The 26,397-nt window shown below is 39.7% G+C and overlaps 1 protein-coding gene and 1 long non-coding RNA gene across 4 annotated transcripts in view; one reads left to right on the top strand and one right to left on the bottom strand.

Annotated features, from left to right (window-relative positions):
- The window catches only part of LOC309820761, a 96,499-nt gene that overhangs the window by 57,877 nt on the left and 12,225 nt on the right, over positions 1 to 26,397 (top strand). The window lies entirely within an intron of this gene.
- FER (FER tyrosine kinase) overlaps positions 8,922 to 26,397 on the bottom strand; it is a 466,095-nt gene continuing 448,619 nt past the window's right edge. For all 3 annotated transcript variants that reach the window (XM_082651708.1, XM_082651707.1, XM_082651709.1), the window contains 2 exons: positions 14,338 to 14,460; positions 8,922 to 13,154 (listed from right to left, as the gene is read on the bottom strand). In XM_082651708.1, coding sequence (XP_082507834.1) covers positions 13,012 to 13,154; positions 14,338 to 14,460 — 266 coding nt within the window. In that variant the 3' untranslated portion in view covers positions 8,922 to 13,011. The remainder of the gene's footprint in view (positions 13,155 to 14,337; positions 14,461 to 26,397) is intronic.

The following is a 26,397-nucleotide window of genomic DNA, read 5'->3' as shown; positions in this document are numbered from 1 at the left end:
ATTTGGGGCCAGAGAATTCTTTAGTATGAAGGTCTGTCTTGGGCATTGTAGGAGGGTTAGCAGCACCCTGGCCTCTACCTATTGAATGTCAGTAGCACTTACCAGTTGTGCCGAACCAAAAATATCTGCAGACATTGTTAAATATCCCCTGGGGGGCAATATTGCTTCCAGTTGAAAACCACTGCCATGACTTTTATGTGTAATCTTAGAAAACAAAGTTCTAGAATTACTTTATTTCTAACCTTTTAAGTTGAATGCTTAGCGCATGAATTTTCAGCCTTTTTTTTTTTTTTGGTTGTCAGGAAATTCAGTAAAATTTATTGCCTCGTTGTAATTAACAGATTTTAGATATCTGGTTTCCTCTCTTTTCTCTTTATAATTGGACTTTGTTTTTATTTATAATTTTCCTCTTTTACCATATGTTTAACCTTGTAGATGACTCTGGTCTTCCCAAATTTGTACTTGAGGAATATCTTTTAATATACACCAATGATTATTTATGGAACATCTACTTTGGGGTAAAAAACTGTGAGGGTATCCTGATATAGGACTGATTTCAAGCCACAAGAAAGGGTTTGAGAAAGAGAACAATGAAGCAAAGAGAGGAGATATGCTCTTGTGAATCTGCTGGTCTCCCATTTCTAACTTTCTATATGCATCAGAGTGACGTAGAAGAGAGGCTGGACTTAGTTTGATATAAAAAGAAATTCAGGAGTGAAACTGGCTGGGGCAGATGGCTGCCTGTCCCCTGATTTGATTGAGATTAAAGGTTCAACCATAGCAGATGAGATGTTCCCATCTCTGATTGGTATTCCCTGGAAGACTAATGAAGTGTGCAGTTCTCGAATAGAAAAAGCCTGGTTTCTGGGATTTTGGCTGCTGCCACAGGAGCTTCAGTGAGGAACATCAGTGAGTAAATCCTCCCACTTTGCCCACTCACTCCCTTTCATAACGCACATACATCCTCAGTGTGTTCCTTCGAGTCCTGCTGTGCTGTATTACTGTGTCATACTCATTCCTTGACATTTGGCAGGGGGCAGAGGGAAGGCTTCCAGAGGCTGCTTGGAAAATTAAATTGGGATAAAAACCCAACAGGCTTAAATTATTCATTGGCTTTTACCCAGGGCTAGAACGAAACGTTTGGGGGCTGGATGTGTTTGCATGAAAGGGAAAGATCCTCTGAATATGGAACAAGACCAAGCCCTAATGAAAGGTGGGAAGAGGCCAGGAGAGACTAGCTTCTAAGGTTGTCAATATCTCCACTTCCTATGACATTTATTTTTCTATTAATTCTTGGCATTTATATTGCTGTGATAGATCAATTAGCCTCTCGCAATGTTCTAGTCCATTGACCTTATCATTTAACTATCCTATGGTGCCAACTGTCACCACAGGGAGGCTGCAAAAGAAACATTTATAATTTTGAATTACCTGGGTCCCGAGCCGGGGAGACGTTAAAAGGCTGAGTTTAGATAATCAGCGCATTAGATGACTGAACCTTTAAGGAATTTTCCTTTTTCTCATCACTTTGGAATTCTGACAGCTACACTGTGAAAGCAAGAGAACAGAACCCATCCTGCACAGTGCTGGTGTTCAGAGATTCTAAAGTGACCCCGAGAAGACTTGGGAGATCACAGAATCCCAAGGCTGGAAGGGGCCTCGCCTTAGAGATCACTGTATCAGCCAGGATCCTTGGCTGCAGGCAACAGAACCGCTCTATGGATAGCTTAGTAAAAGGGAATGAGCTGGAGGCTCCAAGGTCCATAGGAGGCTAGAGAATGAGGCTTGGGGATGGGAAGACACCAAGGGTGCTCTGGAGGACTAGGGTAAATTTACAGCAGTATTTTCCTAGGAACAGTGCCTTCCAACTCTTTCTTCTGTCCTTCAAGACTCAGTTTTGGGAGAAAGTATCCAATTGGGTAAATAAAGATTACGGATCGGTCCTTTGGCTTCCATAGTGGGAGGGCACCACCTGGACTACATTAAATACTGAAGAAGGAATCAGGATGCTTTTAGAGAAGCAAAATTTTAACAAAAAGTTTTAATACTAGTTAATTATTTAGTCCAACCCGTTTACAGTTGAGGAAACTGTGGCCTAGATAGTGAGGTGGCTTGTTCAAGTTTACGAACTAGTGAGAGTCCAACCAGGGATGAGAACATAGGTTTCCTAGCTCCCAGTTTGATGCTTGTTTCGATATCAGATGCCTTTGGAAGTAGCACCAACAGCCTGATTCAGTTGTAGTCACGACTTTGGCCTAAGTGTGCTGGGTCAGTCCAATTGTAGCAGATTTGGGGAGTTTCAAAATACACTGCATTTACACTGTTCTTACCTGCAGGAACAACCACTGATGCTTTTAATTAATGGAAACTAGTTCTTCCATCCATGGTTTTTTGCAAGCAACATCACTGCCGTCTGCCTAAAGAAATCACTAGCCAGAGGGGGATGTACAGTGAAGTCTAGGACTTTAAATGCCACGAGAACTCCAGGGAATTTCAGAGATGCTGTTCATCCATCCTGGGGACTGGAACTTCAGTCCAATAGCCAACCTTCCCTGGTTGGCTGGATGCGCCTGGTCCTAATTAATTGAAGTCAGTAAAAGCACGGGTTGTCTGGGATGCTGTATCAGAAATCAAAACTGCCAGAGATGAGGATGCAATCTCAGACAGACAATTAAGAGTTATGGTGAAAGGATTCACCAAGGGCCAGAAACACCCAGCTCTGGTCAGCCAGAGTGCTGCAGGAGCAGGAAGGTTGGAAAGAGTTGTATGGATGCATTTTGCTTGTCCTAAGAAGCTTGGCGGCTGCCCCACAAACAGGAAACATGTTTTTGAGAGGGGAGTGGTTACCTCTTCCAATCCAAGATCGGGGAGGGGGAGAGGGCTTGGTTTAATGCAGGGGAAACTGTGTAAATAACAGCATGCCGTTTTAGAAATGTTATCGATTTGCTGACTGAAGGGTAAACAGTAGTCCAGCAGCATCTTGGCTCTGTGACCAGCTCAGCCCTGTACACCAGCCAGGCAAGGATGCATGCCTGTAACTGCCGTGCAACAGCAGCTTTCAGCTTCTCTTTCTAAACATCCCTCTCAGCCACCTTTCTCCCCTAAATCCTTTTGTTATGTCTAAACAAATCCTGTTATGAAACAACAACAACAGGAACCCTGGCAAACAGCCAGTCCGCACAGAGAAATGGGACTTGAACTGTATTTCCGTTTTGAACTATATTTCAGTTTTGATTTCTAAACAGAGGAAGCAGTGATTGGACTGTAAGCAGCACACACCCATTATCATCAGAACTTAGAAGCTTAATTACAGAGAAACTGAAAGCTAATGATGTTTTATACACTGTTACATCCCTAGGAGGCCAGTTACCATGGAAATCTCTCCTTCCTTTTCTTCTGCTTAGAGAATATTTATATGGAAAAGAAAGCAATATAAACACGATAGAAAGATTAAACAAGACAAGACACAGTTTGCTACAAATATTTACATTTATTATAAGAATACAGTTAAAAAAAAAGTTCCACAGACCTATGCATGGTAATTGGTCTATTGGGAAAGAAAAAAGGGCTATTCAAAAATGATCTAAGTTTACAAAAATGATGAAATCATGTTTTAAAAAAGTAGAAAACAATTTAAAAACATCCTACAATGTTAGCTGAAGTTCAAAGTGTATTTCTTCTGAATGTAAAACTAACAAATAAATAAGTGTTAAATACAGATCCGAGTTAAAAATGGTAAAAGACGGACAACTAACTGCTTAGATATTTCTCTCTCATTCATTTTCAGACTTGTTTACAAAGCCAGATAAACTCACCAAAGGACTTGCTTCTGTGTTTTACACTTTAGCTTTTTATAAGAAGCACCCTATTTCCAGTGTTTCTTTAATCCATTTAACAAATATATTATTTTAAAATAACAACAAAAGAAGATTAAAGGTGCTTTAACCTGACAATATTGGCACTAAAAGGAAACTGTAAACCACAGGAGTGCTTTGCTCAACAGGCTTGCAGATGGAACATCTGGACCATGGGGGGCTGAGGGCACACCCCATTCCCACCCCATCATCCCACACTCATCTTCTAATAAAGGGAAGTGGAAGCAACCCAGAAAGTCACATTTCTGCAACCACTCACTGTGGGTCTGTGCCAGGAGCATGCAGTGCCTTAGGCCAGTGGGCTGCCCACCGTCAAATGGCTTGGGCGCCATTTGTACATTTTGTCTTTGCTTTCCGTTTGCTTGCGTTCCTGAAAAAGTCAGGGCTGTTCCCGGGACTTTGACAACTTGATTTTATTCTCCTGCATTTATCTGGCTTTTCTTAACCCTATGTGGTTGTATGGCTATGACTTCAGAGAGTTCTAATCTTTTAGGGCACTCACCAGACCATACCAAGAGAAACACAAAGAAACCATAACATAAAGTCAGCAGAACTCATACTGCCACCAACTCCTGCTATACTCATATGTTGCTTAAGTAGACCATGTGATTTAATGTATTTAACATAAATTAAACATAAAACCTATACACCTCTAATAAAGCTGTCTTAGTGAGAAATCTCAATGATTTATGAAGAAAAATGATAAACAGAAGTGGCCCATGAAAAGTGTGCTCCTGGCCACTGGTTCATGTTGAGAGTCTGATTATGTCACAGGATGCTGTGGGGTGACTGGCATTTCATATGGTGAAATGTTCGTCAAGTGAAAGGGAGTTTCACATTTTTGGCCACTTTGGTCATGAGTCTGAAACAAACAAAACCCCTCTCTACCAGTTCCCCTTTATCTTTGATTTTGACTTGATGCTCAGAACCTATAGCTGGGATTGGATTTAGAATCATAGGGTTATAACATATACTTGTTATGGGGAATCAGGTGAACCTTGTGGAACCAATCTCTTTGACACTAAAGCCAAAAATAGTGAATTCCATTAAAACATGTATATTTTCCGTGCATTCCAAGTGTGAAAGGCCTAGCATCTGAGGAGGAATTATGGCAAATAAGTTCATTTCTGTTGGAATTGGTCTTCCACTTGCAGCTGAAGCAAAGCAATTAGACCGGCAGGGGATGGGCCTCTCTAGCATCCTATCATCTAAATATAAGAACCGTTATGCTTTGGGTTAGGAGAAAACTTCACGGTCATATTAAGCATGGCTCTGGGCACCATGCCCTCTGCATTTGCTTACAACAGTCTGGCATTTCTTAAGAGCAAGGAGGCAAGTTTATTTCTACCAAGTAAAATTATTTGTAAAAAATTTCTAGCTAATAGGGTGTTTTCTTCACCCCCACCACTCTGCCATCTTCCATGTTTAAAAATTAACAAAAGCATGGATTAGCAAGCTTGCAAAGACTGCCAAGATGGGCCTTTTGCCTGGGATCTTGGTAATAACATTACAGATTCCCTCTCAGCCGCTAAGTTTCTGAATCCAGGGCACTTAGAAATTCAAGCTCCCATTGGGGGTTGGGGGGTGGATTTAGTTTTTTGCTTCGTAAGGATTTTTCAGGCAACTCAAAAGAGGACCCCCAAGGTTGTACAATTTGACAAGAGCTGCATGAAGAAAATATTAAGTTTGGACTCATATACAACTCCAGTTTTCATTCTCAGATTTTTGCTGCTTCAATGTGGGAATTGGGATTTTTTTTTTTATTGGCCTTCTTATACTTACCCTGTGTTGCTCAAAACATTGCTATTTCCCATTGACATCCATCCTATGCTTTCAAAATAAGGTACTAGCTCCTCATTAGACGAACTGCCTGGATGGTTCTATTGATAAGTTTTTGGTTTTTTTTTTTTGCGGTACGCTGGCCTCTCACTGTTGTGGTCTCTCCCATTGCGGAGCACAGGCTCTGGACGCACAGGCTCAGCAGCCATGGCTCACGGGCCCAGCTGCTCCGCGGCATGTGGGATCTTCCCGGACTGGGGCACGAACCCCTGTCCCCTGCATCGGCAGGGGGACTCTCAACCACTGCGCCACCAGGGAAGCCCTATTGATAGTTTTTGCATGGATGTTTTAACTGAGTACAAAGGGATGAAAGTAGTGTTTCTGTTGTTGCTTTAATGGTTGAAATCTGGCTTCTTCGTATGTCATTTTAGAGTCTGCTTTGGATAGCATCTAGAAGGTGCTTATTCTGATACTAAAGATGTTCTTAACAGACAGGAGAAAGAGTGATGTTTGGCTTTGTAGGAAGGGTACTGCTCTGGGGGAAACTAGAGTAGAGTTTGTGTTTCAGCACAGTAGTGCTTTGGGGTCTGTGTCTCTAGGTAGATTGCCTTATTTTAAACTTGAGTCTTTGTATTTGCTACCCTCTTTTCTGAAGCTGTGGAAAAACTCTTTGACATTGTGCAACTGAAATACTTTTAGACATTTACTGACAAGAGGAGTGTGAAGGAAACAATAAAAAATACTGGCAGAGAAGAGTGGAATGGGAAAATTGAAAATGTCCGGGGTTTTAAAATAATCATTGTTAGTGTTTTAACATTTCTTTGGAGGCAGGTCACCTAGTGAGCTTACTCGGCCAAGTCAACAGTCTGCTTCCCTGGGCACATCTGCTCACAATGATCTTTCCATCCTGGCAAAATCTCCCAAGAACCTCTATTGATAGTATAACTCATCAGACACATCTGGCACCTAGTCGTCCTATCCCCACCACAAAGACTACAACGAGGCCTCTTTGTGTTCTAAGCCACGGGGCCTCTCACACAGAGGGTATGCAGTGGGCCTGGTAAATGGATGCCTGGGAGCTCTCTATAAGGCAAGGGCCTCCTGAGCACGTGAGGAGAAACTGTTTGGTCTAGGCCAGTTAAGACACTGTCTGATAAAAGCTGATGAGAAAAGGCGTTTCTGTTTTGGTAAAGATTAAGAAACAACATGAGAAAAAGAAATACCAACCAGAAAAAAAAAAAAAAAAATCCAGAAAAACTAGCACCCGGTAGGGTTCCCTGAACCTGACATGGCAGATATCGAGAAAAAGCTTCTGAATGAATAGAGCTGAGGGCAAACATTACAAAATCCTGCTACCAGGGCCATTACCATCACTTAGAACATTTTATTACTTTGTAGAACACTCACCTCTTCTGACTTCAGTGGTAATGTTTGGGAAGATAATTTAGAAATTCAAGATTTGAATCTTTTTAGGGTGAATTCTAAATATTCTTCTTTGGGAGCCCTTGCAAGTTTGCTGGCAAGGAGGGAAGCTCAATCTGTCTTTATGTTGCAGGCAGAGACGCCCGCAAGGTATCTTTTCTTTCATAAAATAAGAAGAAGGAAATTTCACAGCAGTTTTCCTCCAATGCTGGCTGCCCCAGACATATGTGTGCCACCCTCAGTTCCTTACTGCTTAGGAAGTGGGCTGAACCACTGTCATACCTGCAGCCTAACAGAAAAACCAAGCAAGAGTAATTCTCATTCAACAGTGGCTTCCTCTTGAGATTATAGGGAGCATAAAGAAAATCAAATCGATACCCCACTCAATGCCCTTTAAGAAGTGTTGTAGAAACTTGACAGGTACGTAATGTTTAATACCATGCAGTGGGAAGCACCTCAAAATTCCCTTTTGAGGATTCGCTTTCCCTCATTGATCCCGCATTTATTTGTTGGAAGGTGAGCCCTTGAGTCACTTTGCATTGGTACTTTGTTTTTGCCCTTCCTGTCCTTCAGTCTTCCTTTGTGGATGTCTCTTTCTCTGCCTTCCATGTCTGACCTTAGCCATGCTGCACTGTGACTGGCTTTAGGATGCTTCTATGATTCCTTTCCCTCACATGTTATTAGTATAAAGACAAGGAGCATTGCTATTTAATTGGTATTCCCTTCCTTCCCTGCTGGATTCCATGTTTCCCCAGAGCTGAGCTCATCAGAGGAAGGTCCCTCTGGGGTACCTCTAGGAGCCAGTTAGTCAACATCAGTCAAAAGGTGAAATGGCTGATCTCAGCGTGCTCTCACTTAGGAGACCAGCCCCATTGCAACCAGATTTCTAATGAGGTGTGAATAATCAGTGATTTAGTTTAAGAAATAGTATCACTAACTCAAATACAAAGAGACTTAGAGAAGTCTCTGTTAAAAGTCTAAGCATATATGGCCAAACCCATTAGTTGGGAGGATGATGAGCATGTGTCGCCCAGCACAGCATCACCTCTGAGCTGGGGATAAGAGACTGCTACACATGCAAGGGAGAGGTCTTCGGTTTGCTCACAGGAAGGCCCACACACTGGCAGGTGACCTCTTTTGCTTCTTTTGACTCCAATACCTTTTACATTTTCTGTAGGAAAGGATCTGGCCTGGTGGCACTGTTCTCCTCAGGCCTCCTAGTGACGTTGTCCAAGTCTTCGTTCCACTTTAATTATCCTACACTCTCTGTAGGGGCTGCATCATCCTGCCTTAGAATAACTGGTGCTCTCCTCTTTTGCCTTGGTAGACGTTTGCCTCAGTGCCTTATTAACAGATGTGCTGAAGCCTATGCTCATTATATCTCCCCAGTTTAAAGTGACTAGGAATTTAGTTCAGTAGGATTTTTCTACCACCTAAGAATCTCAGTCTTTATTAGGCAGTCTTTAATGTCTACACTTAACAATTCAGAATTTAATCTTTGAATCAGTATGAGGCAGTAGAATGGCCTTCAAGGGGTTACAAATATTTCCTTAAATTGAATTATGACTAAGATATATAGTTTTACACCTTCTGTATTATAGCATTATTTTTTAAAGGAGAATTTTATGGGACTCTACAACTGTAGCAGTATCTCCTTCAAGTAGGTCATCTTGGTACATGAAATATTGACTTTTAATTAGAATATTTTTTTTGGCAGAAATTAATATGTAGTTCTGGATCTTCCCAAATAATATATTATTCAGACTTGATATGAAACTAATCAAAACAGAGAAAACTAAATAAAACTAAAATATTTAATAAAAAATTTCTGGTACGTATAAGCAAATCAGAGTTAGTAATAAAAGAGGTAACACTTTATTTTAATGGTAAACTTTCATGCTAACTTAATAGTGTAATGGAACTGTAATATAAACTCATTTTCATATAAAATCTTTGTTTTAATTAACATATTAATACATAAACCATGTCTTTTTCAATTGTCTGTCCATTTTTGTTCTTTGTATTTTGCATTATTCTATTTTGTGTGAGGGCTCTGACCTCCTAAATACAAAAGTCAGACTTTTGTATTTGTATTGTGTTTATGGACAATCAATTCTGTTGATAAGAAACAACTAAAATACCAATGGTGTGATGGGGGGGTACGTATATGTAAAAAGAGGGTCGAGGCAAACAAACAAACAAACCCTCTTTTCAGAAAGTATCAACTGATCTCACGTCAAAAGACACACAGCCACAGAACAGTGTCCATAGGGTATCCTAAGGAAGGTTTTCAGGTACATTTTTAGAACATCTGATGAGTGAACTGGAAAGTAGTGTGACTGAGGTAACCGAACGACAGTAACATACGACCTAGACATGTATTTTTGCGTTCTCATTTTTATGTTTATCCCACTACAATATCCTCAGTGTGTGGCATATATTATAATTAAAACACTTTCTTCTTGACACAAGTCATACCAGTATTGTGAAGCCACGGTTATTTTAGTGGTATTAGCCAAACTTTATATAAAACTATATGGCAAAACTGAAACAATGAGTATAACACAGACAAGAAAACCATACCATGGTTTAAAGGAAATTAAGACTATTTCAATGACTAAACATTTTCTTTTCTTTTAAAACAACCCTCAAATGAAAAACAGTTGTGAAATGTGTGCTGAAAATTGGCTGAAGCAATCAGACTCATGTTCTACACTGGTGTGCTAGTAACAGGTTTCAGTAATATCGTATCTGTGATAAAATGGTGAATTATGGATGAAGAATTTTATTGACTATATTAAATTTGGGAGATAAGAGAGAAATGATTACATAAGACCTTGCACTGGGGACCTAGTGGCAGGATGGACTAAAACGAAACCTCTGGTTTTGAAAGTCTAAACAAAACCTATTCATCCTTTATTATTATTTCCTAGAAGAGAAAGAATATGTTGGCTTTGGGAAGTAACCTTAGATTATATGGAGTGCAAAATAATTTTAGGTTTCACATGTCGGTAATAAATGTTAATTTGACAATAAAAGATTTCTTTCCTTGAAAAATGATGAGCTACTTAAATACTTCTCATAAAGGCTCCTTGGTGATTCAAGATAGAAAAATGCAGGTGAGAGTCAGGCTGCCTGGGCTTACCCGCCCCCCCGCGACTCCATATTCATAAATTTAAGGAATTATGACAGAAACTACATAGGAGTAACAGATGCAACACGTGAAAAAATCTATTAACAACACAAAGATTTGTGACCTAGCTGAATTACATTCAGACCAGTGGCAATTTTGGTTACTAAAATTTTGGTTACTAAAATTTTGGTTACTGTTTTCTTACTAAACAAGTCATAGGATTTTATGTGTTTCCGAATCCTTCTTTCCCTATATCAACTTGCAAATTCAGAGGAGAATTTGTGTGTATGCTTTCTGGGTACGGATTAGCCTCCTAAAGTAAATAATTCCAATAATTATCTGTGACAGAAGGGATGAATAAATTATGCTTCAAGCACAACAAAGTTAACAGTAAAAAACAGTCTGCATAAGTTTTTCTTAATGCATGTGCCTATATTAAATTTAATATTCTATATAACTGATATGATCCTGAAAGACTCCCAATGAGTTATTAATCCTGAACTGTACCACTGCCTGCTTTGGGACAAAGAATAAGATAGAATTTAAATGCTGCAGATGTCACGATGTTTTGAAAAGCTTCTTTAAGCACACAGTTACGATGTGAACTGCAAATTCTAACAGCCTGGATGAGTGAAATATCAACGCCATGTTCGTTCTTTACACCAAAATGCAATGATTAAGCTTCAGGTCTTGTTCACAAAATTAAAGCCCAAACCATCATTCTCTCTCTTTGCTGAGAGCTTAGCAGTGCGGCTGCTAAGTGATGGGAGGCTGTTTTCTTTAAACAAAGAATATTACAGAGAGATGCACTTGGAAGTACTGGCAAAGGGTGGAAATGTCCCCATTTTATTCTTGCTTTTGAAGGCTGACAAGTGCCTGAAGACCAGAGCTCTTAATCTTAATTCATGAGTCTGTGCTTTGATTTACCACAGTATATGCCATCAAAAGAAGGTTTCCTTTTACTCATAATAGTTGACAGAAGGGAAACAATGCTGATTAAAAAAGAGTTACTTTGTATATTGCAATATTTTTGCGGGCAAGTTTATTATGCTTTCATTTTCGTCTGGATGTGGTAATCATTAAATGTGTATGAAACTTCAAGGAGATTGAAGTGGTAGACACAAGCCAGTTTTCTCCTCAGTATTATCCTGTTTACTCTTGAAAGTAGTACTGGGTGTGAGTTGTGTGCAGTGACATTCCTAGGCAGCAAATAGGTGGAGGGGGCAGGAGGAATTTTCTATTCCCATAAGCTCTTCCAATGACTGTAGACCAAATAATCACTACTGTGCTATTTGGACACAGGCCTGAGCACTTATTAAAAGCTCCCAGGCCACATTTACCCCTGAGCGTGACCATCTCTTACACACATATTTATCCTGAGAGGCAACTATATACAGACCATGGGGTAAGTTCCCTGGATGAAGCTAAGATTCAGCTAAAGACAATCCTAGTTTAAACTCTGTTCCATTTTATTCATATGAAGCATCTCCAAACTGTGCTCATATATGGGTCGGCTAATGATAAGAATTTTCAGGTAGCAGTATAAGAGTAAATGAAGGGGGAAGGTGGACAAAGGAGGGCTATCTCTATAGCTTTTTCCTTAATAATGTTCATTTGACTTCTTAACCAATTTACTCCATTCATACCTGCCAGGTTTCTCGGTATTATGTGTGTGTGTGTGTGGCTGTGTGTCTGTGTGGGGGGCGCATGCCCATATGTATACACACATGGATGTGTTTATGAACTAGAATCATGAAATTCTGACAGCTCTGGAAACTGGCACAAATGAACAGAATTAAATTCTGGGATGTCTCCTCTCAAATGAGGGTACTTAAAATTATGCTGTTATTTCTGTAGCCTCGTGCTTTGGAATTTCTCTAAAGAATTTTTTGTTGACAAGAAGGCTCTATCTGTGAACTCCTGAAAACATTTCTTAGAACCTTTTTCATGAATCAGACCATAAAATAAAGCGTGTGTGTGTGTCTAAAGGCATAACTCTGGTAAGAAGGCAGATTTTCTATTTTCCTTTCCTTCTCTTTGATGATGACTTTAGCTGCCCCTTTCTCCAGACCGTCCTCCTGTTCCAACTTACTTCTTGCCGTCACAGCTGTCTGAAACATTCTTTAAAAGCTGTGGCCTCAATTAAGAGCTCTTTGAGGACATTCCAGGCATCATTTTCTGATGCCTGGACAAAAGGGGAGGGAAACAACAGCTTTACCAATAAGACAGGAATGTGAGGATTCTTACACTGTGCTTATTTCTGGTGAGAAAGGAAAGAAAACCCCTAGGAGGTCTAAATAATGCTCAATATAAAATGATGTTTACAAATACACTCTTGCCTTGGCAGAGCAGAAAGCCAACTTTGGTTGGAATGTGTCCTGCAGACATGGCATTACCAATGCAGCTGATAGCACCGATCGAGTAGGGTCTGTGGCATGGGACAGCAGCCGTGAACTGGGTCTGAAGTAAAAAATCTCTGAGAAACATCGATGGTCCCGGTGTGAAAAAGATGGATTGGTTCCCCCTCACATTTAGAGCCTGTGCTTTTCTATTTACAAAGGGCTGAAATGGCAGGATTGCTGTGGTGAGCTGAGAAAGCCCTTGGTAGGACTGACCTGTTTCTTGAATGCATTCGCCTTTGACTTTTTTTAACGGCACATATTTAAAAAACAGTTAATAAAAAAAAAATAACCTTAGAAGACTGTTGCACATAACGTGGTATAAACTCATTGTTAATGAGAAGAACAATATTACTCTGCTGGAGGACCAAGTCCTGGAGGCTGAGTTTGCACTGTTCTGTCACTATGTGATTTTCTTCTTGATGACAGTGAGCTCTTTCTGAAGTTCAGTGAACTTGGGCCGGTTTTCAGGTTTATAATCCCAACACTTCATCATAATTTTAAAAATGTCCTCTGGACAATGCTGAGGGGCTGACATTCGGTATCCTGAAGACCCAAGAGAAGAAGAACAGAGAATTTAGAATGGGAATAAGATATAAATGTTCACATAGGGCATTATGCAGTTTGCAATTTTTAGTACCTTATGTTGTTGGTTAATAGAAACAAAAAATTCATTTCAGGGCAAACTGATTTTTTCTCTATAAGTAATGCAGACTTTAATATTAATAGAGCAACATCATTACCTTCTAGTTCAAAGAACCCATTTTCTGTTTGTTCATTTGTCACAAAGTCTGATGTAAGATACATCACATACAAATGCATGTTTTAGTTGCTCTAAGTATTTGCTTTCAGAATTTGCTTTTAGATGCTGTAGGCAGAGTTTAAAAAAATCATCTCTACAACTCAGGGTTTTGAAGATGAGAAAAAGGATGAGGATTTATAAACATTAATTTAAAAGTGAAATAAAAATGAATATGAGGCATATTCCTTTACAGTCTGAGAAGAATATTATCTTTAATTCAAAGTCACCTGGCAGTGTCCCGGCAGTGTGCTGGGTGGTGTGTGTGTGCCTGTGTGCATCTGCCTCAGGAGCGGTAGGAAAAGGGAGGAAGGAAGCTGGAAGTCATCTTCCTACACCCGATTCTACAACCATGCCCCCCTTGACAGGCCTGACCCTAGGGCGCTGGTGTTTTGTTGCAAGTGTTTTGTTGTTGTTGTTGAAAGCCGGGGACTATACAAGTGCACGTGAGGGTGTCACCATCACCTGCTTATTCCTGTCCCTGATCTGAGAACACCATAGGGCTTCTTCAGAACTGTTCCAAAATTCTCAACTTCTTCCTGAAGTCTAACTACATTTCAATTTGCAGTAATATTAACAGTGTTTATTTGGCATAGAATAAAAACTAGGTGGTATTCCTCAATCTGCTATTTCCCTGGAAGAGAGTGAATGGCACAGGCTTGCAGGTGTCATGCCAGGCAGGGGGCGTGGAAGAAAAGTCTAGAGCTTTCTATTTTCAAAGAGCTGGGACCTATCTTTTAAAGTCTTTGTTGTTGGTGGTGGTTTGGTTGTAAAGAGCCACACCATCCTTAAAGTTCAAAAGTAGATTAACCAGCACCTCTTCCATCGCGTGCCCGAGAGTACTCTCTTCCTCCTCCCAGGAAATGCAGACCCGGCACCAGCACTGCCCGGGCTGGCTGTGAACACTGCTACCCTGTGTCTTTGGCTCACCTCTTTCCACTTGCTCCCGAGCTTGTTGATTTGTCATTCCAGGGTATGGGCAGACCCCTAAGCTGAAGGTCTCCCAGAGGAGGATGCCAAAGCTCCACACATCACTCTCAGAGCTGTATCTCCCTGAAGGGCGAACAAAACCACATTCAGCTCACTGGATAAGCGGGTGACCATTTCTGCTTGTGTATGTCTATGTCAGTCACATATTAACATATTTAAACTTACCAGGAATTAAATAACTAGTGATCTTATTTTCTTGACTAGTTTTGCTTTCCAGGAGTAGTAATATTACCAATTAAATGAATAGTCTTCAGGCTGCTACTTTAACTAAGCCACCTTCCAAATCACATTTCCCCCACCAAGAACAAATATTCACTCAGTATGCAAGCTTACCTTCTCTGTGGCCTCTAAATGAGATAGATGGTTTATATAAAAAAGATATAAATTTGTACACATCGATGCCTAGGAGATTAAATAAGTTGAGTTCTGCAATTTTGTCTTCTGCCTGCATCATTTTCTTTCTACTAAAATTACAAACAAACTTAAAGCAATAAGGAAAGTTTCTTAACTTCAATTTTTTACTCATCACTGTTTACAGATATTCTTACACGCTTAAAGTTCTCATTTTCTCCACTGATAGTTTCATTTATGGAAAATACATTTTTCTGTGTTTTGAATAGAGTAGAAATTAACATAGCTGGCTGATAAAAACAACTTCTTTAAATTACATGGTGCTGTGTTTTGTCAAAATATCTTGGTGCACCTGCTTTACTGAATTACATAAGCTAACTCTTAGTTTAGTTTGGTTTTTTTCCCCTTGGTAATCTTCTAGAGAAACACAGAGATAAAAGCCAATACCAGATATCTTCTGGAATGAATGTGAAATCAAGGAGGGGAGGCAGAAAAGGCTATGAATTTTCAAGATTTTCCAACATATTTCTGCCATTCCAGGATGTATAAATGCCCATCCTCCCAAAATGTCTTGTTACTTTGAGTAGGATGGCCTTTTCTCTTTCTTGAAAACAGTACAATGAGAATGAGAGTATGCCTGTGTTATAACTGCTCTGATGTCAGAGTTTGGAGTGTACTTGCTGATCATCATCTCCAGCTGTGTGAATTAGCTTCCTTCTTAGTAGACGGTAATTATGGACATTCACTATGCTAGTCGGTAGGAAGATTAGTTTCCCTGTCTGCATATCAACTCTTTTCATGTTTGGCATCCAATAATTTAAAACTTTTTATGAAAATCATTCAATGGTTACAAGTTAAGACTAATTAACTCTTTAAGGAAGTACAAAGCATAGAGAACCAAATACCTTATTTTTGTAAGATAGTATCTAGGAAGAGATCAAGAATGGCCAGTTGTATTATAAACTAAGATCACACTCTAGAAGTGAAAGCTTATAACCTAACTCTGTAACCTTGAGTTCTATTTTATTATTTTTGGCTGCGTTGGGTCTTCATTGCTGTGTTCAGGCTTTCTCTAGTTGTGACGAACGGGGGCTACATTTTGTCGCGGTGCGCGGGCTTCTCATTGCGGTGGCTTCTCGTTGCCAAGCACGGGCTCTAGGCGCGCAGGCTTCAGTAGTTGTGGCACAGGGGCTCAGTAGTTGTGGCTCACAGGCTCTAGAGCACAGGCTCAGTAGTTGTGGCTCACGGGCTTAGTTGCTCTGTGGCATGTGGGATCTTCCCGGACCAGGGCTCGAACCCGTGTCCCCTGGGTTGGCAGGCGGATTCCTAACCACTGCGCAACCAGGGAAGCCCTGTAACCTTGACTTTTGAGTCTGGTTTTACTGGATAATTTTTAAAAATTAATTAATAATTACTTCTTTATTTTTCGTATTGAGATATAATTGACATAACATTATATTAGTTTCAGGTGTACAGCATGATTTAATATTTGTATATATTGCAAAATAATCACTACGATAAGTCTAGTCAACATCACCATGCATAGTCACCATCCATAGTCATAAAATTTTTTTTTCTTGTGATGAGAACTTCAAGATCTACTCTCTTAGCAACTTGCAAATATGCAGTATAGTACTATTAATTATAGTCACCATGTTTTACATTAGACCCCCATGACTCATTTGTTTTATAACTGGAATTTTGTACCTCTTGACCACCTTCACCCTCCCCCTGCCTCCCACTGCTAGACTCTGGTAACCACCAGTCTGTTCTCTGTATCTATGAGAGTGGCTTTGTTGTTGTTGTTTAGATTTCACATGTAAATGAGATTATAGAGTATTTGTCTTTCTCTGTCTGACTTATTTCCCTTAGCATGATACCCACAAGGTCCATCCATGTTGTCACAAATGGCATGATTTCACTCTTTGCTAAGGTTGAATAATATTCTATTGTATATACACACCATATCTTCTTTATTCATTTGTCCATTGATGTACACTTAGGCTATTTCCATATCTTGGCTATTGTAAATAATGCTGCAAATGAACACAGGGGTGCATATATCTTCTTGAGTTAGCATTTTTGTTTTCTTCAGATAAATACCCAGAAGTGGAACTGCTAGATCATATGGTAGCTCTATTTTTAGTTTTATGAGGAACCTCCATACTGTTTTCCATAGTGGTTGCACCAATTTACATTCCTCCTGACAGTGGAGGAGGGATCCTTTTCTCCACAACCTGGCCAACACTTGTTATTTCTTGTTTTAATAACAGCCGTTCTAACAGGTATGAGGTGATAAGTCACCGTGGTTTTGATTTGCATTTCCCTGATGATTAGTGATGTTGAGTATCTTTTCATGAAACTGTTGGCCACGTATATCCCTTATTTGGAAAACTGTCTATTCTGAACTTCTGCCCATTTTTTAATCAGATTGTTTTTTGTCTTGAGTTGCATGAGTTCTTTATATATTTAAATATTAACCCCTATCAGATATATGACTTGCAAATATATTCTCTCATTTGGTAGGTGTCCTTTTATTTTGTAAATGGTTTCCTTTGCTGTGCAGAAGCGTTTTAGTTTGAAATAGCCCGACTAGTTTATTTTTGCTTTTGTTGCCTTTGCTTTGATGTCAAACCCAAAACCTCATCTCCAGCATTAGAGCTTACTGCTTATGTTTTCTTCTAGGAGTTTTATGACTTCAGGTCTTATAGTCAAGTCTTTAAACATTTTGAGTTAATTTTTGCATATGGTGTAAGATAGTGGTCTGTTTCATTCTTTGACATGTGGCTGTCCAGTTTTCCCAACATTTATTGAAGAGATGTCCTTTCCCCATTGTATATTCTTGCCTCCTCTGTCATAAATTAATTGACCATTTATGCATGGGATTATTTCTAGGCTTTCTATTCTGTTCCACTGATCTGTGTGTCTGTTTAATTCTAATACCATGCTGCTTTAAATACCATTGCTTTGTAGTATAGTTTGAAAACAGGGAGCATGATGCCCCTAGCTCTGTACTTCTTCCTCAAGATTGCTTTGACTGTTCAGGGTCTTTTGTGGTTCCACACAAGTTTTAGTATTATTTGATCCAGTTATGTGAAAAATGCCATTGGAATTTTGATAGGGATTGCACTGAATCTGTAGATTGCTTTGGGTAGTATGAACATTTTATTAATATTGATTCTTCCAATCCATGAGCATGAAATATCTTTTCATTTACTTGTGTCTTCTTCAGTTTCTTTGGTTGTGTCTGATAGTTTTCAATGTACAGGTTTTTCACCTTGGTGAAATTTATTCCTAGATATTTTATTGTTTTTGATGCAATTATAAATGGAACTGTTTCCTTAATTTCTCTTTCTGATAATTTGTTATTAGTGTATAGAAACACAACAGACTTTTGTATTTTGACTTTGTATCCTGCAATTTACTGTATTCATTGATTAGTTCTAACAGTTTCTTGGTGGAGACTTTAGGATTTTCTATATAATATCATTTCATCTGCAAATAAGGACAGTTTTACTTCTTCCTTTCCAAATGGGATTCCTTTCATTTCTTTCTCTTGCCTAACTGCTGTGGCTAGGACTTCCAATACTATGTTGAATAAAAGTGGTGAGAGTGGGCATCCTTGTCCTGTTCCTGTTCTTAGAGGAAAAACTTTCAGCTTTTTACTGTGAACTGTGATGTTAGCTGTGGGCTTGTCATATGTGACCTTTATTATGTTGAGGTACATTTCCTCTGTACCCACTTTGTTGAGAATTTTTATCTTAATGGGATGTTGAGTTTTGTCCAATGCTTTTTCTGTATCTATTGAGATGATATGATGATATGATTTTTAGCCTTTATTTTGTTAATGTGGTGCATCATGTTGATTGATTTGCAGATGTTAAACCATCCTTGTATCCTTGGAATAAATCCCACTTGATCATGATGTACAATCCTTTTATTATTTAATGTATTGCTGAATTCCGTTTGCTAACATTGTGTTGAGAATTTTTGCTTCTGTGTTCATCAGGAACAATGGCAGAAGAGAGGGGAAGAGACTCCTCAGTCAGGATTGGAGCAGATCTAGAGGGGCTCTCCCAGGAAGGTTAGATTCATAGTTTACTTGATGTGCCCGAACTTCTTGAGGTGACATTGATGTAGGTGCCAAAGCATCTGGGGGTGAAATACTGGTCAGTACCTCAAGCCAGGTTCTGTGTCACCAGCTGCTGCACGTCCACATCCTGAAATCTTGAACTCGACCTGGCCATGGTTACACCCTTCAGCCCCTCCAAGTAATTTTCTTTTCTTGTGATTTCTTTGTGTGTGTGTGTTTTTTTTTTTTTTTTTTTTGCAGTACATGGGCCTCTCACTGCTGTGGCCTCTCCTGTTGTGGAGCACAGGCTCCAGACACACAGGCTCAGTGGCCATAGCCCACTGGCCCAGCCACTCTGTGGCACGTGGGATCCTCCTGGACCGGGGCACGAACCCATGTCCCCTGCATCGGCAGGCAGACTCCCAACAACTGCACCACCAGGGAAGCCCTTTTGTGTGGTTCTGATATCAGAGTAATGATGGACTCATAAAATGAGTTTGGGAGTATTCCCTCTTCTTCTGTTTTGGAAGAGTTTGAGAACGACTGGTATTAATCTTCTTTGAATGTATGGTAAAATTCACCAGTGAAGCCAGTCATTCCTAGACTTCTTTTTGTTGAGAGTTTTTTTTGTTACTGATTCAATTTCAGGAGATTTTTGAGAATTTTTTTCATTTTTTCTAGGTTTTCCAGTTTGTTGGCATATAGTTGTTCATAGAAGCCTCTTACCATCCTTTGTATATCTGTGGTATCAGTTGTAATGTCTCATTTTTCATTTTTAACTGTTTTGATTTGGTTTCTGTCACTTTTTTTCTTGCTGAGTGTAGCTAAAGTTTTGTCAATTCTTTCATTTCAAAGAAATAGCTATTAGTTTCATTGATCTTTTCTATTGTCTTTTTAGTCTTTATTTCATTTATTTCTGCTCTGATCTTTGTCATTTTCTTCCTTCTAATAACTTTGGGTTTTATTTGTTCTTCTTCTAGTTCCTTGAGGTGTGATGTTATGTTGTTTGAGATCTTTCTTGTTTCTTGAGGTAGGCATTTATTACTATGAACATACCTCTCAGAACTGCTTTTACTGCATCACCTAACTTTTGGTATGTTCTATTTCCATTTTAATTTGTCTCAAGGTAATTTTGATTTTTCTTTTGATTTATTCTGTGGCCCATTGTTTGTTCAGTAACATGTTTAATTTCCATATATTTGTGAATTTCCTAGCTTTCTTCTTGTAATTGACTTCTAGTTCCATACCATTGTGGTCAGAAAAGATGCTTGATGTGATTTCAGTCTTGTTATATTTATTAAAACTTGTTTTGTGGCCTAACATATAATCTGTCTTGGGGAATATTCAATGTGCACTAGGAAAGAATATGTATTCTGCTTCTTTTGGATGGCATGTGTATACTGATCTATAGATATCTATATCTATCTATCTATCTATATTTTTTTTTGTGGTACGCAGGCCTCTCACTGCTGTGGCCTCTCCTGTTGTGGAGCACAGGCTCCAGACGCGCAGGCTCAGTGGCCACAGCTCACAGGCCCAGCCGCTCCACGGCATGTGGGATCTTCCCAGACTGGGGCACGAACCCATGTCCCCTGCATCGGCAGGCGGACTCTTAACCACTGCGCCACCAGGGAAGCCCAAGATATACATATATATATATATATATATCTGTTAAGTTCATCTGGTCTAAAGTGTCATTTAAGGCTGACATTTCCTTACTGATTTTCCATCTGATCTTTACATTGACTCAAGTAGGGTACTGAAGTCCCCTACTATTATTGTATTGCTGTTTATATAACAAGTTGTATATATACAACTTGTATATAACAAGTTGTTTAGGTCTGTTAATATTTGTTTTATATATTTAAGTATTCCTATGTTAGATGCATAAATATTTACACATTTTATATCCTCTTGTTGGATTGACTTCTTTATCATTATGTAATGCCCTCCTTTGTCTCTGATTACAATCTTTGTTTTAAAATCTACTTTGTTTGATATAAATATAGCCACCCCAGCTTCCTTTTGGTTTTCATTTGCACGGAATATCTTTCTCCATCCCTTCACTTTTAGTCTTTGTGTGTCCTTATGTCTGCGATGAGTCTCTTGTAGGCAGCATATAGATGGGTCTTATTTTTTATTCCATTCAGCAACTCTGTCTTTTGACTGGCAAATTTAATCCCTTTACATTTAACGTTGTTATTGATATGTATGTACTTATTGCCATTTTAATTCCTTTCTCGCTGATTTATAGTTCCTCTCTGTTCCTTACTTCTTCACTTGCTCTCTTCCTTTGTGGTTTGATGACTTTCTTTAATGGTATGCTTAGATTTTTCTCATTATCATTACTGTATCTACTATAGATTTTGACTTTGTGGTAACCATGAGACTTACATATAACAACTTACACTTTTAAGTTGATTAAAAAAACTGAAGATTGAACACATTCAAAAGCTCTACATTTTCACTCCCCCCTGCCTTGTTTTATGTTTCTGATGTCAGATTTTACATCTATTTATCTTGTATATCCCTTAACTAATTTTTGTAGTTATAGTTTTTATTTTTTTTTGTCTTTAACCTTCATACTACCTTTATAAGTGATTGATCCACTACCTAACTACATACTTACCTTTGCCAGTGAGATATATATACTTTCATATATTTTCTTGTTACTAATTAGCAACCTTTCTTTTCAGCTTAGAGAAGTCCCTTTACCATTCCTTGTAAGGCCAGTTTAGTGGTGATGAACTCTTTTAGATTTTGCTTATCTGGAAAACTCTTTCTCTCTCCTTCAATTTTGAATGATAACTTTGCCAAGTAGAGTATTCTTTGTTGGAAGTATTTTTCTTTCAGCACAGTGAATATATCATGCCATTCCTTTCTTGCATGCAAAGTTTCTGTTGAGATATTTTCTGGTAGTTGTATGGGGAATCACTTGTATATAACAAGTTGTTTTTCCCTTGCTGCTTTTAAGATTTTCTTTTCTTTAACTTTTGACACTTTAAATATAATGTGTTTGGTGTGGGTCTCTTTGGGTTCATCATCTTATTTGGAACACTGTGGGTTTCCTGATCTGGATGTCTCTTTCCTTTCCCATGTAGGAAGTCTTCAGCCATTATATCTATTTTTTTCTTTAAATTTATTTATTTTTTATTTACTTATTTTTGGCTGCGTTGGGTCTTTGCTGCTGCATGAGGGCTTTCTCTAGTTGTGGTGAGCGGGGGCTACTCTTTGTTGAGGTGCACGGGCTTCTTTCTCATTGTGGTGGCTTCTCTTGTTGTGGAGCATGGGCTCTAGGCGTGCGGGCTTCAGTAGTTGTGGTGCATGGGCTCAGTAGTTGTGGCTCGCAGCATCTAGAGCGCAGGCTCAGTAGTTGTGGTGCATGGACTTAGCTGCTCTGCAGCATGTGGGATCTTCCCGGACCAGGGATTGAACCCGTGTCCCCTGCATTGGCAGGTGGATTCCCAACCACAGTGTCACCAGGGAAGTCCTCCATTATATCTTCAAATAAGTTTTCTGCCCCTTTTTCTCTCTCTCTCCTCCATCTGGGACTCCTGTAATGCAAATATTAGTCTGCTAGATGTTGTCTCATAAGTCCCTTAAGCTCTCTTGGCTTTTTTCATTCTTTTTTCTTTTTATTGCTGTGATTGGATGAGTTCCATTTCCCTTTGAGCTCACTGATCCTTTATTCTGCTTCATGTAGTATGATGTTGAACCTCTCTAGCATATTTTTCAATTCAGTTATTGTATTCTTCAACTCTATGTCTCTTCTTTGGTACCTTCTTATATTTTCTGTCTTTGTTGAAATTCTCACTATGTTCATCCATTCTTTACCAACTTTAACGTTTTATCAGGTGGATTAAACTATGTCCGTTTAGTAAAGGTTTTTTTCTGAGGTGTTATCTTGTTCTTTCATTTGGAACACATTCCTCATTTTGCTTGACTTCCTGTGTTCTTTCCATGCATTAGATGAAACAGCCACCTCTCCCAGTCCTGAAGGAGTGGCCTCCTGTAGGAGATAAAACTTACCATCCAGCTCTGATCTAACTCTCCGTTGTCTCTCAAGCCTTTGTGATTGTCCAAGCAGCCTATTTTTTAATAGCTCCTAGTAGTTGAAGGTGTTCCAAGACCTGTCAGTGTCCCAAGAGGACTATCTAGCACATAGATTCAGGCTGATTGGAAGCCAGACCCTCAGGCAGCAACTTTAAAGCATGCAAATATATACAGTCCTGTCAGACTACAAGTGTAAGCCATGCTGGCCATCAGAGCCAGGCGATCTGGAATGGTCCCTGGATTACAGTCACAAAAATAGGGGCTCCAGACAAGTGTGTAAGTTCCTTTCTGGGAGATACTGACAAATTGTAGCGAGGCAGAGCAAGTCACAAAATCGTGTTCTCTGGCCTGCATTCCCTGAGAGCACCTTGATAGGCTTCCAGACATGTGACAAACCTGGAGCCTGCCCTCAGGCTGAAGCTCCAGCACAAGATTATAGGCCTTTCATGGGAAGACTGTGCTCCTGGGTCTGTTGCCTCTTGCTGTGCCCTGAGGGTGGTAGCTGTTTAAGAACCTTTCTCAGTTCTGTGGGACCCAGGAGTGTTACCAGAGCCAGGCAATGTAGAGGTGTCTCCTGGCAACAGCTGAAAAAACTGAGGCACTGGACAAGTGTTTAAGCTCCTTTCTTGGAGATACCAGTGAGCTAGAGTGAGGCAGAGGGACAGCACAAAGACGGCATCCACCAGCCTCATTCCCTGAGAGCAATTCTATGGGACCCAAGAAGTGTGCCAGACCAGAAGCCTGCCCCTCAGGCCAAAGCTCCTGGATAAGCAAATGGTCTTTATCAGAAAGACTGGGGGTGTGCTTCAGTCTGCTGCCAGTGCAGTGCCTTGGGAGGTGGCAGTCTGCCAAAAACTCACTCTCAGATTGTTACAGTCCTGTGGGTTCCAGGAATACACGACCCCTGGTCTCCAGAGCCTGGTGATCAAAGGGTGTCCCCTGGGTGGCAGCTACAAAAACCAGGGCACCAGACTTGTGTAAAAGCTCCCCTCTGGGAGATACTGGCACTCTAGATCATAGCAGTGGGAAAGCATGAAGACGGTGCCTGCCAGCCTCTGTCCCTAGAGATACCCTGTCAGGGCCCTAGATGCATTAAATTAGATGCCTGCCCCTCAGGCTAATGCGTTAAGATTAGCAAGTGAAGCTCTTTCATGTAAAGTCTAGGAGTCTCTCCATTAGCTGATTCTGCGCTGGGCCCTGGGGTAGGTGAGCCCTTTAAGAAGCAGTTCTCAGCTTTCTAAAGCCTTGAGGGTCTCGTGGATGCAAGCCCAGATCATTTTCAAAGCCAGATGTTTTGGGGGCTCATCTCTCAGGTGTAGGTCTTAAAAGATAGGATGCCTGATGTTCCTTCGCTCCTCAGGGAGAAGCTACAGGTTTTGAGTTCCCTCCTGATTGTGGTCACTGAACCAGGGGTGGGATTTAGGGCAACATTTTAAGTCAGCTGCTCCTACCTGCTTCCATGTGGCTTTTTTCCTCCTTTGCCCAATGTGTATGAGTTGCTCAGCTAGTTTTTAGGTTTTTTTCAGGGACAAATGTTCCATATGTAGCTGTAGATTCAATGTGTCTGTGGGAGGAGGTGAGTTCAGGATCTACCTATATCGTCATCTTGAACTGAACCCTTGCTGGATAATTGTAATGGGCTGAAAGTTACTTACAGCCATACAGCACATTGCTAGTTTTCCATGTCTCATTTGATGCTCACAGTACCCTTTGCAGGGGAAGACACTATCATTCTCATTTGCAAATTAGAAAACATAGGTGTAGAGAAAGATCGCTTGCTAAGGTCGTGCAACTAATGACATGACTGGTTGGGAAACCTGGTCCTGGTGGCTGATCCAGGACTCTCTACATTATAAATCCTACCTCTCTTGCATTTCAGAGTACTTAGTTACTTCACAGTAATTAAATTTCTATGGGTTGTATCAGCCCCAATTTCGCAGGTGACAAATGAAAAAATTTCTTTTAATGATTGTTACACAGATTGTTTTATTCCTTAGTTGGAAATCAGTATCTTATTTGCCCCTTACAATCACAGTACCTTTGGTAACACCTGTACTGAGGAGGCGGTATATGCTGAGGAGGCTATGAAGTACGCTACCACTGTGTGCTTAAAAAGGGGGGGAGATATGTACAGTTAGATGGCTGAGAAATCTCTGAGAAGAATACAACAATATGATAAGAGTATTTGCCTTTAGGAAGGGGAATTATGTGGCTAGAGACAAGGGTGGGGAGAGGGGCTTACATTTCATTGTAGGCCCTTTACATACTGCTTGACTAAAACAAAACAAAACGAAAACAAGTTTATGCATCATCTTTTCAAAAATTAAATGACAACTCTAATGAAAAAATAATGGTGAAAATAACTTTAATTTTATGTCCCTAAGCTAAAATTTCAGAGAGGTTTCTTAGACTGAAGGGGTTTTCCATCTACCCTAACCCCACACTGCATGGAGACTTGGGCAGCATTTCATCTACTCTGAGGGCAAAAGTGAAAAAAAGAATCCGTGGGGAAAAAAAGACCCCTGGAAATGAGGCAAAATTTTACCACCAATCATAAATTGATATTTGCATAAAACATGGAAGAAGTGGAACAAAAAATAAGACTTTCATAAAATATATTTTCTCTTGTTAAAAAAGTGCTAGGATTCAGAGCCAATCTTCAGCAATCTTAGTCTATGAGAACTGAATTTCTCAGGGTTGCCATGACACTTGTAGACACTCAGGAACTCCCTCATTGGATTGGGTAATAAATACTCCCCACTTCTTTCTCATCCTGTTAAAAATCTTTCCCTCATCTAAATTGTTCTGCATTTTATTTTTTGTCAAATTTTTAAATTGAAGTATAGTTGATTACAAGGTTGTTTTAATTTCTGCTGTACAGCAAGGTGATTCAGTTATACATACACATACATTCTTTTTTTTAAATATTATTTTCCATTATGGTTTATCATAGAATATTGAATATAGTTCTCTGTGCTTATCCATTGTTGTTTATCCATTCATAACGCTACATCTGCTAATCCCAACCTCCCATTCCATCCCTTCCCCAACCCCCTCCCCCTTGGCAACCACCAGTCTGTTCTGTGTCCATGATTCTGTTTGTTTCATAGATAGGTTCATTTGTGTCATATTTTGGATTCCACATATAAGTGATATCATATGGTATTTCTCTTTCTGACTTCACTTAGTATGATAATCTCTAGTTGCATCAATGTTGCTGAACATGGCATTATTTCATTTTTTATTCCATAGTATATGTGTTCCACATCTTCTTTATCCATTCATCTGTCAATGGAAATTTAGGTTGTTTCCATGTCTTAGCTATTGTAGATGCTGCTGCTGTGAACATAGGGGTGCATATATCTTTTTGAATTATAGTTTTGTGTGGGTATACGCCCAGGAATGAGATTGCTGGATCATATCGTAATTCTATTTTTGGTTTTCTGAGGAACTGTTTTCCACAGTGGCTGCACCCACTTACATTCCTACCAACAGTGTAGGAGGGGTCCCTTTTCTCCACACCC

This window comes from Grampus griseus (assembly GCF_964374135.1).
Source record: "Grampus griseus genome assembly, chromosome: 3".
Lineage (NCBI taxonomy): Eukaryota > Metazoa > Chordata > Mammalia > Artiodactyla > Delphinidae > Grampus > Grampus griseus.
This window is presented reverse-complemented; position numbering and strand designations above follow the sequence as displayed.